Source organism: Peromyscus californicus, unplaced genomic scaffold (genome assembly GCF_007827085.1).
Source record: "Peromyscus californicus insignis strain IS unplaced genomic scaffold, ASM782708v3 Scaffold_20__1_contigs__length_68692818, whole genome shotgun sequence".
Taxonomy (NCBI): Eukaryota; Metazoa; Chordata; class Mammalia; order Rodentia; family Cricetidae; genus Peromyscus; species Peromyscus californicus.
Genome location: NW_026294503.1, coordinates 3,294,412 through 3,311,371, shown reverse-complemented (window position 1 = coordinate 3,311,371; position 16,960 = coordinate 3,294,412). Strand labels below are relative to the sequence as shown.

At 44.6% G+C, this 16,960-nt stretch overlaps 1 protein-coding gene across 5 annotated transcripts in view; it reads right to left on the bottom strand.

Moving 5' to 3' along the window:
* Vps13b (vacuolar protein sorting 13 homolog B) overlaps positions 1-16,960 on the bottom strand; it is a 559,226-nt gene that overhangs the window by 76,717 nt on the left and 465,549 nt on the right. For all 5 annotated transcript variants that reach the window (XM_052747609.1, XM_052747613.1, XM_052747612.1 and 2 more), the window contains one exon: positions 15,758-15,919. In XM_052747609.1, coding sequence (XP_052603569.1) covers positions 15,758-15,919 — 162 coding nt within the window. The remainder of the gene's footprint in view (positions 1-15,757; positions 15,920-16,960) is intronic.

Sequence of the window (16,960 nt, the reverse complement as noted above, 5' to 3'; positions counted from 1 at the left end):
ATCACTCAATCTCCTATGACATCTAACAATATTGATAACTCTATCCAGCTAGATACTCTCTTTTTTCTGACGTGTGTATGTGTGTGTACCTGTGTGCATGTATGTGAAGAAGCCAGAGGTCAATGTTGGGTGACTTCTTGCATGGTCCTTCACTTTATTTTCTTGAGACATAGCCTCTTATTGTACCTGCAGCTCACCATTTGGCTAGACTGGCTAGCCAGTAAGCCTAAGAGATTCCCTTGCTTACCTACCTAGCACTGGAACTGAAGGCATATGGCGCTGTCCTTAGGTTTTGATTTTCATTTGTTTTAAACATGGCACTGGAGATACAAACTCAGGTCCTCATGCTTGCATGCCAAGTACTTTACTTGACTGAGGCATCTCCCCAATTCTTCCTTTCTTGACTTTTAAAATACTAGTATGTCCCAGTTTTCTTACTACATCTTATTTTTTATTATGTATCTTATTCTCCCTGCACAGATCCCATTCTTCAAACTATGCCCCACCAATTCTACTACAGGTAATTATTACCAAGCTCATTTCTAAGACAGTCTAATGATGCTCGATTGTTGGTATCCATTTCTTTGTGTAGTCCTTTCCACATTACATAGGCTTGATTTGTTACCCCTAGGATGTTACAGAAATGATAACGACTCCTAAGCTTATGAATAGACACTGGTTCTGCCTCATTCTGTCTTGGATTCCTTAACCTAGAGGAAGCCAGCTGCCACATCAAGAGAATACACAAGCAACTCTATAGAGAGACCCTTGAAGTGAGTATCTGAAACTTCCTACCATGAACCATGTGAGTACGTCATTTTGGATGTCAATTCTGCAGCCCAGTCAGGCCTTCAGATGGTTACTATACTTCAGCTCTTGTTGAAGTCTTATTTACAGTCTTTTCAGACCCTGTGTTATAACTATTAATCTAGCCCTGAAATTCCCAACTAAAAAAACCCTTTGAGATATAAGGCTTATTATTTTAGGTAGTCAAGTTTTATGATAATTTGCTAGATAGCAATAGCCAAAGAAGAGAGATTTTGTTATTTATAATGGGTGCTCTTGTAACAGAAGCCTAAGATGGAGAGGGGATCTGGAGCAAGGAAGAATAAAATCTGTACAGACATAAGAAAGTATTAGTGAATTCCTAAGAGAAGATGAGCAGGAACCTGACAGGCTAGCCGAAGCTGGGGCTGAGGAAAGTGGAAAAGGGCTGGCTGCTGAGCAGTGTCACCAAGGCCAGCAGCACTGTCACCTACAGTGTCACAGAAAGTAGCAAATGGGCTTACTAAGCCACGGGATGGCTAAGGTTTCCAGACAGTGCTGAAGAGTCTCCTAGTTTCTACTTCCTGCCTGTGCTGAAATCCAGGAGGGATGCATAAGACTAAGGAACGGTTGTCAGATAAAAGGAGGCCAGAACTGGCTAGTTCTGAAAGCTCCAGCTTTATCAAATAGAAAATGACACTAAACAAAGTAATGGCTTCCAGGCTAAAATCAAAAGTAGGACATGGCAGCTGGGTGGTGGTGGCGTACACCTTGGATCCCAGCACTCAGGAGGTAGAGCCAGGTGGATCTCTGTGAGTTCAAGGCCAGCCTGGGCTACAGAGTGAGTTCTAGGAAATGCACAAAACTACACAGAGAAACCCTGTCTCGAAAAATCAAAAAAGTAGGACATGGCAAGGAAAAGTGGTCTAGAGATAATACAAGTGTGCCTATACTACTCCTTGTTAAGGCCACAGGCATATTGATATTGCTGTCTCAGACACTTAAGTGCAATATCCTTCACACAGTCAGTAGAGTCTAGAATTTCAGAAGGGCTTATCTAGGAGAGATTTGTGGGTTTAATTTCCTGATATAGTGATCCTCAATAAAATCAATGAGTGATCCACAAAGTTGGTTAAAGGATTATATTGTCAGGAATATTGCCACCTTAGACTCAAAGAGACAGAATATAAAATGAAGGGTCTTCAGACTTTCAAAATTCTGCAAGCAGAAAGCAAGCTAAGAAAATGACACAGAGAGATGACTTTCATAGAAAAAGATGGATGGTGCGGAAGCTAGAGCCAAGGGCCTGAAGCTACCAGCCACGGAGAATCCTTCCTAACAGAATAGGGGGACTAAGAACCAAGGGAGGCCTAGCATTTGTTTGGTGGGGTTTCAGAATATTTCTAGACCAGCAGCCCTTGCATGTCTCCTGTCAACAGGCTCAAGCATCTACAGGGGTTCTCTACACCCTCATAGCACACTGTCTCTAGACCAGCAGCCCTTGCATGCCTCCTGTCAACAGGCTCGAACACCTACAGGGGTCCTCACAGCATGTTGTCCTTTAAGTAGCACTGTGGACCAAAGGTCTTATTCTCTTAGCACTCGCTTGGGGATTTGTTAGACAGCCAAGTGCTGCCCAGACATTGATGATAGGCCAAAATTGAATCTCTAGAGCAGTAGTTCTCAACTTTCCTAATGCTGTGACCCTTTAATACAGTTCCTCAAGTTGTGGTGACCCCCCAACCATGAAATTGTTTTTGTTGCTACTTCATAACTGTAATTTTGCTACTGTTATGAACTGTAATATAAATATTTTTGGAGATAGAGGTTTGCCAGAGGGGTCATGACCCAAGAATCACTGCTCTGGAGACTCTATGCTGCACTCTAGACTCACACACATGAGCATGCCTGTTCTATATGTCCATCTGTGCTGCCTAGTTTTTCCTCAACTTAACAGAAGCTAGACTCCCCCAAGAGGAGGGAACCTCAACTGAGAAAATGCCTCCATAAGACTGGTCTGTGGGTGAGCCTTTGAGGCATTTTTAAATAACTGATCAATAATTGATGTGGGAGGACCTAGCCCACTGTGGACACTGCTACTCATGGGCAGGTGGTACTGGGTGTATAAGAGAACACACTGAGCAAGCCAGGAGGAGCAAGTCAGTCCGCAGTGTTTCTCCACGGCTTCTGCTTCAATCCCTGCCTCCAGGTTTCTGACTCGAGCTCCGGTCCTGACTCCCATCAGCCAGAGGCTACAACAGACCTTGCTTCACTGATTTGCTTTTTTTCCGTGTTTTATCAAAGTAACGGAAACCCCAACTAGACAGCCTAGAGTTCAGTTAAGAAGACAGAGGGGAGGAAGCCATGATTACAGAGAGTAGAACTTGTTACTAGCTACTTTCTACATTTTTTTTGGTGTGGATTATCCAAAATAACTTTTTAATTTGGCAGAAGAGAAACTGGAAGTGCTGAGAAATGAAGAAACTGATATTTCTTCATTTCTTAGGAGTGGAACTTGGTATTTCATGTTTCAAGTGTGAATTCTCCTCCATATATTCTTTTTCCTGCACTCCAAAGCAACCTACACCTCAAGGTAGCCAAAGAGTTTTTAGGTTGGTTTTTTGTTTTTGTTTTATGTTTCCAGGCACACCATCTTTTTTCTCAAAATCAACTCTCCCACTCAGTTTTCTGTCATGGGCGACTGTCACCTCCAAGCCCAGAGTCAAACAAGAGTCTCCTTCCCATAATAATTAAATCTGTTGATTTTAACCTACCACATATCATCCAAACAGACTTCTACCACACCAGAGCTCTTAGCAGGTTAAAGCTGAGATTCCATCTCTCACCTCTTATAGAGTGGGGCCAGTGGAGAGCCTCGCTGTCCATGTAACTGTGCTATAGAGATCCTCGCTGTCCTTGTCATTGTGCTGTGGAGATCCACGCTGTCCTTGTCACTGTGCTGTGGAGATCCTCGCTGTCCTTGTCACTGTGGAGATCCTCGCTGTCCTTGTCACTGTGCTGTGGAGATCCTCGCTGTCCTTGTCACTGTGGAGATCCTTGCTGTCCTTGTCACTGTGCTGTGGAGATCCTCGCTGTCCTTGTCAGTGTGCTGTGGAGATCCACACTGTCCTTGTTACTGTGGAGATCCTTGTTGTCCTTGTCACTGTGGAGATCCTTGCTGTCCTTGTCACTGTGCTGTGGAGATCCTTGCTGTCCTTGTCACTGTGCTGTGGAGATCCTTGCTGTCCTTGTCACTGTGGAGATCCTCGCTGTCCTTGTTACTGTGGAGATCCTTGCTGTCCTTGTCACTGTGGAGATCCTTGCTGTCCTTGTCACTGTGCTGTGGATATCCACACTGTCCTTGTCACTATGGAGATCCTCACTGTCCTTGTCACTGTGGAGATCCTCGCTGTCCTTGTCACTGTGCTGTGGAGATCCTCGCTGTCCTTGTCACTGTGCTGTGGAGATCCACACTGTCCTTGTTACTGTGGAGATCCTCGCTGTCCTTGTCACTGTGCTGTGGAGATCCTCGCTGTCCTTGTCACTGTGCTGTGGAGATCCACACTGTCCTTGTTACTGTGGAGATCCTCGCTGTCCTTGTCACTGTGGAGATCCTTGCTGTCCTTGTCACTGTGCAGATCCTTGCTGTCCTTGTCACTGTGGAGATCCTCACTGTCCTTGTCACTGTGCTGTGGAGATCCTTGCTGTCCTTGTCACTGTGCTGTGGAGATCCTCGCTGTCCTTGTCACTGTGGAGATCCTCACTGTCCTTGTCACTGTGTGCTGTTTTTCTGTGGCTGCTTTTCACATGCTCTGACATGGTGGTTTCTAGTAGTTTCATTATGTGTCTGGTTGTGTTTGGAGTTTTTCTGAGCTACTAGACCTACAAATCTCCATCTTTTACAACATTTGGGATGTCTTTTAGGACTAATGCTTTGTGTCCTTTTACCCTCTCTGCTCATTAGGAATTACAATTACTCATATGCTGCACATTGTGACAATTTCCCAGAAGTCTCTGGGATTCTAATCATTTTGAGTCTTTTTTCTTTTTCTTCTTCAGATTGGATGATTTCTAATCAATATTTTCCAGTTGACTTCCACATAAATGTCTTCCTTCTCTGACATTTTAGTACATTTCTATAGACAAGTGACAAGTTACCCAGCATCTAGGAGTCTGACCCATACACCTTAGTCTGTAGGTCTGGGGGCAGCAGGATTGCTGTGTCCATTGCTCAGTGTCACAAGATTGAGATAAGCTGTCAGCAGGACTCCCTCCTCACTGGGAAGGTAGACGTGGGGAAGACCGAGTTCCGACTACTCCAGTGGCGGCCTGATGATGAAGGTTGAGGCCTCCCGTGGGCTGCCGCTGCACCCCTTCCAGGTCTGTGTGGCTCTTGCAGTGAGATCACTGCCTACTGCCCTACTCACAGGGTCACAGGGGGTGGGGTGGGGGGTTCCGAAAGGTAGGCAGACTCTTAGGTCTCACTTCACTAAGGTTCTGAGCTTCTCATGGCTTTTATTTGATGAAATTAGGCCCACCCAGGATTAACTAAAAACCAGTCACTTCAGAATCTTAATTGTATCTATCAAATCCTTCATTCTGATGGCTGCTTTAAGATTTATGTCTGATAAAGCCAACATGTGGATCACTGTGGGTTGGAGTTGTCTTTTACTTCAAAATGAGTAGCTTTCTTTCTTTCTTTTTTGTTTGTTTGTTTTTGACTTAGCAATCTCTGAGGTGACTTTTTTTTTGATCTATTACATTATACCATGCAACACTGTAAATGCTATGTTATAGAGAGTGGATTTTGAGGAGTGCTGATTTGGGGGAGTCCATTTGTTTAGAGTCATACAGAAGACTCTCACACCTGGTGAGAGACAGCCCCGTTCAAGCTTGACATGCAAGGCACCGCAGTCTTTCTGTGTACACACGTTGGGCCAAATTTATACACATTATGATTAATTTCATGGCTTTCCTCTTTCCAGGGTTCTCTCTTCATTCCTTAGCAGTGCTGGTGTCCTGGGCCAAAAAATGACAGGCCACCCTGTACCCACCCTGCACTGCCATGGCTATATTTGCTTTCAAGGAAAAGCCACAGAAAGGAGACAAACTCTGTCAATTAGTAGCTTAGTTTTGACCCCTTCCCAAACTTGCCCACTTTGTCTAGAACCCAGAGTCCTCAAGCAGCTTTAGTGCTGTTCAGAACTCCCAGCTGTTATTCCTCGAGCAATCGGTCTCCTGTGCTCAGCACGGCGTCTGTCCAGGCTTAGGATATGCAGCAGTGTACAAACCACTCTCCTGTGGTGTGCTTCATCTCCGCCGTCTTTCTCCTCAACTCTACCAGAAACATTGCTGCTGACTGTCTGTGACTGTGACACTCCTCTGCTCACATAACTCAACAGCTGCCCAAAGCACCTGCTACACACAGGGGCATATCCAGATGACCAGCAGGCTCTTGAGGATGGAACTTCTCCAAACACTGGTAAACTAAAGTTGGCTTATAATTGATTATGAAAACCAGTCTCTGAGTAGCCAGAGATTTCTAGAAGGTTGTTAAGACATTGACAGCTTGAAACCAGCTATTGCAGGAATATTTACACCTCAAAATTTGGCCAACCCATCTTAAGAGCCATCTCTTTAGCATAACCTGCCATTTTATCCCTGAATTACAATGAAAAAATACTGAATTTTCTTGATCATGACATGCTGTTTATGTGCATGTATCTCCTAGGCTTTGCAGGGTGCTCTCTCCACCGTAGTCTACTGGCTACCTCTACTTACCCTTCAGTCCAGCCTGTGTTGGGGATGTTGATCGTCTTACCTTTATGACCTCACATCTCATATCTTAAATTGATTAGCACAACATATCATAGCTCTCACAGCAAGCATTCACCCATGTTCCCCTTTGGCAGTTCCACACATGGACTCTACACTGGCAACAGATTAGTTAAGTTCCCTACCACACATGCCATCTCATGCCGTCCACGCATGCCATCTCATGCCGTCCGTGTATCTGGACCACCACCTGCACTCCACCTCACTGGGTTGGTAGCCGGTTAATATAGGTCCCGTGTCTGCTTAATATAGAAGCCTTGCCAGGGTCTCACCTCATTTCAGACTTGGAAACATTTCCTTCATGTTCCCATGAAGACTTTGCTTCTAAACACAACCGATTTAGTTCCTAATTCCCTGGCATCTCTTCCCAAAGCGGGGATTTTAATTAGTCAGTGAGCATTTCTCCCTGTCCTGAACTTTTACAGGGATATCCCGATAGGTACTGATTGTGTCTACAAAATTTATCTCAGTTGAGAATACATTCCTTAGGAGGATGTGCACATGTTTAATACATACAATAGATCAAAAGAAACTAACCACTATCAATTAAAAAATGAACAGAAAAAAGGAGACTAATTAAGGTGGAGAAAAATAATGACAGAAGGACCTGTGAGGAAACTAAGTCAGGCCTTGATTTTTAACACTGCACTGTGCTATATCATATAAATACCATATCTCTTTCAATATTTTTGTGCATTTTCCTTATATTGTAAAGATAACATTCTATATAAAGAATTTAAATTCTTCTCTTGCTTATAGGAGATGACAACACTCCTATTTCCTATATAAAATCTTTAAAAGACTGATCATCTTATAGGCTTGTTAGATTTTACTTTACTGTATCTCCATAAAAATAAACATTTGGTCCACGGACCCACTGTAGCAGGGGTCTGTGTTGATGTCTGAGGCCCATGTTACCACCAAAGGCCAAGTGGATGTCCATGTGGCTGCCCCCTGAAGCCGTGTTGATGTCCTACTGGTCCTGCCCCTCAGTGCTTGCGAGAGACCTGGGTGCTGGATAGCTAGTCCCGCCTCTTGACAGCAGCCACAGGCAGGGGATCTGGCCATGCCCCTCGCTGGCCACCGCACTCAGGAGCACTGGCCATGCCCCTCGCTGGCCACCGCACTCGGGAGAGCTGGTCATGCCCCTCGCTGGCCACCACACTCGGGAGAGCTGGTCATGCCCCTCGCTGGCCACCGCACTCGGGAGAGCTGGTCATGCCCCTCGCTGGCCACCGCACTCAGGGGATCTGGCCATGCCCCTCGCTGGACACCCCACTTGGGAGCGCTGGCCATGCCCCTCGCTGGCCACCGCACTCAGGGGATCTGGTCATGCCCCTCGCTGGCCACCCCACTCAGGGGATCTGGTCATGCCCCTCGCTGGCCACCCCACTCAGGGGATCTGGTCATGCCCCTCGCTGGCCACCGCACTCAGGGGATCTGGTCATGTCCCTCGCTAGCCACCCCACTCGGGAGAGCACTGGTCATGCCCCTTGCTGGCCTGCAGTGCCAGCAGTAATGTGGGCACAAGAGAGCTGGCCTCGACCCTTTGCTGAGGAGGAGGGAGGTCTGGCAGAGAACCTGGCTGTTCAACTCAGCTACCACCCAGGCCTAGAGGCAGGGCCTTGAGTTGACCCACCCCAACACCTACCCCGCTGATGAGCTGCTGGAGTGGGTGAAGGGGCTGGTCCTGCCAAACCACAGCCAAAGGACCTCCATGACTCAGGCAACAGCAGGATATCTGAGAGGAGTCTCAGAGAGGGCCCAGTATTGATGGCACAGCAGAAGTCAGAGGCCTTGAACCAGACCAATGACTCATTGCAATGAACATTTGTAAGGAAAGTTGTTTGGACAAAAGGGTGTACTGGGTGACACACTGCAGCTTCCAGTACCTCTACAATGAAGGAACATGTGATGGAGAGGTGTGAAAGATGGAGGAGCAGAGTGGTGCACGTGCGGGGAACCAGAGCCGTGAAAACTCTGGCTGTAAGTGTGGTTACCATAGAGAAGTTTCCCTTTACACCCAGTGGGGACCATTACAGAGAACCACAACTGGACACAATGTAGAGACCAATGGATTGTGGGGATCCTAGCCTCAGTGGGTACATCTACGTCAAAGCTCCTGTATCTAGGGCTCAGAGAACATCTTGGAAGATGGGACAGAACACCAGGAAGTCTTCTATGAATCAGTCTCTCCTCGAAATGGCTACATGAACTAGACAGGAGCAACTGTAAGATCAAAAGGCATGCTGATGTGAAGGTGGGAAATTTCATGGGGCTACCCTACACAAAAACTCCAGGCAACTAATGACTACAGGGAGGGGGAAGTAACTGTCCCCAGGGATGGGCCTCTATTAACTATTCAATATAAAATGGTCATCCCTGAGACCATATACACACAAACAACAAAAATAGATTCAGCAGGTAATATTTATGTACTTGTGCATATGTATACATATGTAACAATAATAATCAAATAAAAAGAGGTTATCAATTTGAGAAGGGGACATGGGAGGGGTTGGAGGGAGGAAAGGAAATCGATGTAATTCCATTTTAATTAAAATGTATTTTAAAACATAAGCATTTGAGTATCTTTTTTTTTTTTTAGTGTTTTTAAAGTTGCTTTAGTTTGCATTCTTTTCTAATGTGAGATTACTAAGAAAGTTAGGGGGTCAAAGTCTGGGCTTATTTTAATGGTGTCGAAGCTTCTTACCCAAACAATTCTAGAAAGGAAGTTCCAGTTCCATTAGCAACTTTAATGTATAAGAGGGACACACCCAAAAAAGGTGTGGAGTGTGCGTGTAGGATCCAGGACTGGGGGAGGGGTGAAAAAATCATTGTGTATATAAGTGACATTCTCAAATAATTCATTCAAAATATTGTTCACTTGCTCTTTTAAACAGACTTCAAAGTCCCCAGCACCACAAACCAAACCAAACCAGCTTCAACATGTGTGTGCATACAGAGCCTACCTGACACATTTGACAATGCTGTTAACACAGAGCCTTTCCTGCTGCCTATGTCTGTGTTTTGAGTTTTTAAATTGTGACTGAGGCAATAAGGACTCTGTTCTTTCTCTGGATGTGTGTGAGCAAATGTGTTACATGAACGCAGTTGGAAAGAGCGGCAACTGAATAGGAGTTATGGTCCAGTTCACAAAACAGACAATTGGCTGGAATTCTAAGACAGCCTTGAGCCGGGTGGTGGTGGTGGTGGTGGTGGTGGTGGTGGTGGTGGTGGTGGTGCACGCCTTTAATCCCAGCTCTCAGGAGGCTGAGGTAGGTGGGTCTCTGAGTTTGAGGCCAGCCTGGTCTACAGAGCAAGTTCCAGAACAGCCAGGACTATACAGGGAAACACTTTCTCCAAAATCAGGAAAAACAAAAACAAACAAACAAACAAAAGACAGTCTTGTACTCAAAATACACACTGCTTTCTTTTTTAAGAAAATGAAAAAATGATCAGATTTCACCTTAAAATATTTCTACATCCCCAAAGGGAACTGGGGAACTTTCCAAAGCTCATACACTGCCTGGGTACAGAATGAGAATAACAAAATACCTCACTGCTACTTCATGAGCATGCTTATTGTATGAGGTACACTGTTACTTATCATTTCTCAAGGTTTAGAGAAGTTTGGCCAGGTTTGGAAGTGATGAGAACATCACAAAGGTCAGAGTGAGGAGTCCTGTGAATCAAACCTGAGCCTACTGAAGTCTATTATTAGCACAAGGCCTGAAAACAGGGACTGGCACACAGGCTCATGAGCAAACAGAGCATTTTTGGTTAGGCTGTGAACCTTTACATTTTAAAAATTGACTTTAAAAAAGATTTTATTAAAAATTAAAAATTAGATTTATTTTTTATTTTTTTTTTTGGTTTTTCAAGACAGGGCTTCTCTGTAGCTTTGGAGCCTGTCCTGGACTAGCTCTGTAGACCAGGCTGGCCTCAAACTCACAGAGATCCGCCTGCCTCTGCCTCCCGAGTGCTGGGATTACAGGTGTGCGCCACCACCGCTCGGCAGATTTATTCATTTTTATTAATGTGTGAATGTCTTGTCTACAAGTATGTCTGTGCACCATGTGCATGCTTGGTGCCTAAGAAGGCCAGTGGAGGGCACTGGAGCCCCTGGAACTAGAGTTAGGGATGGCTGTGAGTCATCACGTGAGTGCTGGGAATCGAACCTGGGTTTTCTGTAAGAGCAACAAGTACTCTTAACTGCTGAGCTATTGCTCCAGCCTGAACCACTGTATTTCTGATGTTGAAAAATAAAAGCATTTCAACATGTGTGAAAGTGGAATGAAATTAACCCCTTACCTATATATAAATCAAGTCTCCCTGGGATGCAGCCCTGCTCATTCATGTATGGACTCTATTGTGCTCTTGCATCCTGAGAAGCTGCAGCACAGGTTGGAAAGCTATAGAAGCCTAGTATATCTACCACCTGGCCCTTAGAGATCATTTGCCAACCTACATCTTTAATGTAGGGTTTGTATTTTTGGTGCTATGTCTGTTTATTGAATATTTTGCAAGATGCTGCGCTGGTCATCAAAATTAATTCTTACCTAGCTACATTTTACAATTTAAAAGATGTTCATGAACTTATAAACTACTTTTAAATTCATTGCAAAGAAATATTTTGTTATTTTATGTACACTCTCTAAGAACCCCCTCCCCCTTCTTTACCTTGCTTGATTTCATTACTAAAATGAAATGACTGTGGGGCTGAAGCAATGGCTCAGGAGTTAGGAACACTGACTGATCTTGCAGAAGACCAGGGTTCAGTTCTTAGCACCCATGTAGTGGCTAGCAACCTTCCTTAACTCTACTCACAATGGTGCACATATACATGAAATCAAAATAAATCTGTATAATAAAACAAACTAAATCACTAATAATTGGAATTCTACACTTCTAAAAATTTTCATAACTCATAAATTGTGCCTTTTGAAGGTAAAAGGAAGTGTGAACTCTTACACACAGAGCAGAAGTATTTCCATTCAAGAGATTAACCAAAGTACTCTCTAGAACCAGAAAGGAAGTTATTTTTGATAGCTTATACATAAAGCCTACAGTTTATGGAGGTGTTGCTCTACCTAGTTTGGTTAAATCAAACAAGACTTCCCTTATCTTTGAGCTGCACACACTTGCTCATATTCTGGGAAGATGCCATGAACTTCTATTTTCAGGATCTAGATTCAACTTGGTATAACACGAAAAACTTCTTTGAAGACCAACTCCTTGATGGTTACTGTGGTCATTCAACCTATCGAGTGAGCTGAACCCAGTATTTCCAAGTCCTTTGTGGTGTCATCTACAAGTCTGTGCAGCTGAACATGTTCACTTATCCCCTAAGAAACAGCTCTGTTCTTCTTTTGTTTGTTTAGGCAAGAAGTTGTTGTGGAATGTCCAACACTTGAAGTGATTCAGAGCATGTGTTAGAAACTATAAGAGAAGTTTATGACTTCTCAACCCTAAGAGGTTCCTCAGCTTGAGATTTCTGGGATTGGCCATGTCCATGTTTCTTCCTGTCCTATGGGGATTCAGTGTTGTTAGCAACCTTCTGTGTGGTTCCAAGATCTCCAAGATCTCCTGACCTCTGAAGCCTTCCCGGGTGTCACGGCCACTTCCTTGATCTCTGTAATATAAGCTGCATTGTTCGGTGGAGTTAGGTCCACGAACTTTAGAAATTCTCCTGGAGACTATGAATCGACTAATCCTGAGGTTGCATAAACACGCAGGCACAAACGTTCCCCAAACCAAGTTTGCAGGGCAGTGCAGGCTGTGCCCTGGAATCTGGAAAAGGAACATTTTGCTCACTTGTGCGTCTCTGATGAGCTCCAGGTGCAGTTAGAGTTAAGGGTTGGTTTTTCTGATCTGAGCTCAGATGTAACCTCTCATTAGAGCAGCATGTGCTGTTGTGGATGTTAGGAATTCCAGGAGCACCCTCTGGGCCCATTAAGGCCTCTGGCTTCAGAGGTCTTAAAATACATTTCAGCATACATAGAAACATAAAAAGGACATCATTTTCTTTTAAAGAAGTCTGATTTAAACTCAAAGTTTTCTTTTTTTGGGTGGATGGGGTTGAAACAGGGTTTCACTCAGCTCAAACTGGCCTATGTAGTGGAGAATAATCTGAATTTTCTGATCCTCCTGCTTCAACCTCCTGGCTGCTGGGATTACAGGTGCACCATCACACCTGGCTACAGATAATGTTTTACATGAACTTAATTTATGTAAGTGAAAAGTTACAGAAGTTTGGTGATACAGTTAACCCCTCTGCAAGGGTTCACACCTGGACCAAGAATCCTCTAAATCTTTAGCTTTAGGCTTACATGGTGTACTGTATCAGAGATTCCTCAGCCCTTCTCTTAAAATCTCACAGCTTGGCTAGTTTAACAAACAAATCATGCAGCCAAAATCTAGGGGAAGAAGACAGGATTGTGGGTATAGAACTACATATATAAACTAATAAAAGTGTCCAGAGAAGAAAACAAAATAAGTTCCCTTATATTTAAAATATTAGCAACAAACTACATAGAGATGTGAAATAAACTAGTAATAACTGTTTTAAAGCATAAATATGACAGGCGTAATGGTGACAGTGGCCTTCCATTCTTGTTTCTCATTGACCTCTCTTCTACTGCATGCCCCCACAGTCCCGAGGCCTTTCCAGCTGAGCTCCAATGTCTAGGAATCCTGAGGATCGGGGTGATGGTGGTGGTGGTCGGGGTGGGGGTGGCAGTGGTGATGGTGGTGGTGGTGGTCGGGGTGGTGGTGGTGGTGGTGGTGATGGTGGTGATGGTGGTGGTGGTGGTCAGGGTGGTGGTGGTCGGGGTGGTGGCGGGTGGCGATGGTGATGGTGGTGGTGGTGGTGGTGGTGGTGGTGGTGGAGGTGGTGGTGGTGGTGGTGGGGTGGTGATGGTGGAGGTGGTCGGGGTGGGGGTGGTGATGGAGGTGGTCAGGGTGGTGGTGGTGGTCAGGGTGGTGGTGGTCGGGGTTGGGGTGGTGGGGGTGGTGGCGATGGTGATGGTGGTGGTGGTGGAGGTGGTGGAGGTGGTGGTGGAGGTGGTGGAGGTGGTGGTGGTGGTGGTGGGGTGGTGATGGTGGAGGTGGTCGGGGTGGGGGTGGTGATGGAGGTGGTGGGGGTGGTAATGGTGGTGCGGGTATCACACTGCAGAGGGTTGAGTGTCTTCTGTTTTGCTCTCTGTCAGCTGAGGCCCATAGCTGGCCGTGTGTGGGTGATGTGGCTACTAGAGTACACAGCCACATGTTATTGTAGCTACTCGGAGGCTTACTTCCTGCCTTTGGTAGTGCATTTCTAGGGATGCAGTGACCATGGAAACCTTTAGAGGATTAAAAGGCTATACAGCTAGCGCTACTATGGCTGGCATTGCAAGTGCGTGGATGGGCCCTTGTTCTGGGTATATTCCTGTATGCTTCTAACTTTTGCAGCCAATAAGAAAAAAAAAAAAAAACAAACAAGAAGAAAAAGTTGAACTAAATACAATGTCCATCATGTCACACAGGACAAATGAAAACTCTAGCATGGGACATTTTCAAATGGAAATGGAAATGGAAATATGTGTGATTTAGGACAAAATTGTGAGTGCAGTATCCTTGTGTGAGAAGCTTTTGTAAGAATTTATATTACAAGGCACTGGAGAGATGTTCAGTGGCTAAGAGCATGTATTGCTCTTCCAGAGTTCAGTTCCCAGCATGGATATCAGGCAGTTCATGACTGTGTATGACACCATCTCCAGGGGACCCTAGGCTTCCGGCATCTGTGGGCACCTGTACTCAAGCACACAGACCTACTCACTCCCACACACATAATTAAAAATAATAAAAACAAATCTTTACAAAAAATTTCTATTACAAAAGCTTAGAATTTTAAAGTCCTGTCAGATTAATTTGATTTAAAATTAAGATAGTTAAAGAATATTCCATCGTATCTATTTTTCCAAATTTTATAACAACAGTGGGGTCATTTCATGTGAAAAAACTCAAAAATAAGTAAAAGACAAGAATCTAGCTCTTTGGGGTACAGAGGAGAAAAGGAAAGAAGGGAGGTGGAGCCTGAGGGTGGAACAGACCTGTGGACCACATGGGAAAACATGCTCTCGAATCTAATGGCTTACTTTTATTTATTTATTTTTTTTAATGGCTTACTTTTAATCACAAGCAGATAGTTTATTGCCCAGAGTTTTAGAAATACATCCTTCTTAAGAATACTTGCTCGGATTTCTTTTTCTCATTTAAGACCACATCTTTGCATTAATTCATCCCTAGACTACCCCTGCAGGGCACATCTCTCTAATTATCCCCATCTAGAGTCACAGGAAAGTGGAATTACACCACTTGGGAAACAGACATCCTTTGCTATGTCTTTTCTCAGTGCTCCCAGGGCACAGTGTGTCATTATAGTCGCTGTCTTGAGCTGTCCCTGAAACCACAAACTGACTTGCTGTTTTTGCACTGCTAGAGACAAGCATGGACCTGGTACAAGGCATGTGCACAGAGGAGATCTGAGTAAATGAATGGGTGCCATGCATGTGCACAGAGGAGATCTGAGTAAATGAATGGGTGCCGTGCATGTGCACAGAGGAGATCTGAGTAAATGAATGGGTGCCGTGCATGTGCACAGAGGAGATCTGAGTAAATGAATGGGTGCTGTGCATGTGCACAGAGGAGATCTGAGTAAATGAATGGGTGCTGTACATGTGCACAGAGGAGATCTGAGTAAATGAATGGGTGCTGTACATGTGCACAGAGGAGATCTGAGTAAATGAATGGGTGCTGTGCTCAGCACATAATGCTGACTGCATACCAGGCAGCAGTCCAGCACCTTCTACAGAGCGGGGACTGTTTCATCCCCATTCTGTAGATGGGAAAACCAAACCACAGAAGGAACAGCAAGCTTGCCCAGCACAGGACTCAGACCTCTGTGCATCAGCTCTAGAGGCCTCTCTCTGTCCTGAGCAGCAGCACCTATGCTATCAGGAAGCACTCTACTCCACGGGAAGCATGGCCTCTGAACATTCCTGGGTTTCCATCAGATGCCACTACACAGGGAAATAACCGGACACACACACATAAATGCAGAATAAACAAATCCCAACCTGAACAATGGCTGTTTGTAAGACTGCTTCTCAAATACCTGTGGGGATTTATGAGAACGCCAGCTGTACTGGTGACTATGGAGACTGGCCAGCAGAATATTCTCATCAGTGTCCACCTGGCCAAACCGCAGTGTCTCCTGCGTGTCATTACAGATCACAAAGTGGCTGAAGACCAACTCCTCTACCTCAGGGCATTTGTTCTGAAAGAAAAAGAATATGAAAGCCAATATGTGTATCAGATTAATTGCAAGATGTTTGGCAGCTGTCTGCCCAGTGGCCATTGTTATAACACACAAATGTTAAAGGATCTGTTGTCATTAGCTCTGGTATACAGAATATTCTACACTTTCAGGATAAGCACAACAAAAATATCTTAAAGACATCATACGTTCCAGGAATGTGTTTCAATTTATACTCCTACAAAATAAATCATACACACCAGAAGAAGAAAGGAACAATGAGATCCCACAAACATTTAACGTTTCTTAAAATGAATTAACATGCTATAAAGAGTGCTGTACTGGGTCATGCACGTTTCTGAGCAGAGTACTAGAGGCTAGAATTACCATGTTCCTAGTCCTCTAAACTCCACAATCAAGGCCAATTACCAAAGCCACAGTTTGTACCCTACAGAAAGTAAGGATCATTTAGGTTACTACAACCCTGGGTTCTTAAGAGGGAGGGAGGGAAGGAAGGATGGAGGAGGGTGTGCGTGTGTGTGTGTGTGTGTGTGTGTGTGTGTGTGTGTGTGTGTGTGTGTGTGTGTGTAAATCTGCTCAGGGACAGATATAAATAAAACCATAACTTTCCCTCTATTGTTAAGAGGCTGAACATACAAAACAGATCAACTCCAGAATCCATTTAAAGGCCAAGTTGCAGTTTTTAAGAGGAATAATGTGAGCTGAAAAAGTTCCCAGTGTCTGTTTCATTTAGCAAATAGCTCAGTAGCTAATATGCTCCATTAAACAGCGAAGGCTCATCTGATTAGTAATAAGTTCCTATGCTGATACCTGTTTCTCAGCCTAAAGGAGTCCCTACTGGGTGCTGGGACATCAGAACACTGGCTTCACTGTCTGTCACCCAGCTTGTGGCTTAAGAACCAATCAAATGCTTTTGGGAAACTAAGAGTGCAGCTAAGAAAGGTATCCACTTGAGGAAAGAAGAAGAATTCCCAAGTAGCTCATTGATTTGCAGGTAATGGGAGGTAACAGACAGCAGATACTTCTCTAGTGGCCTGTTTT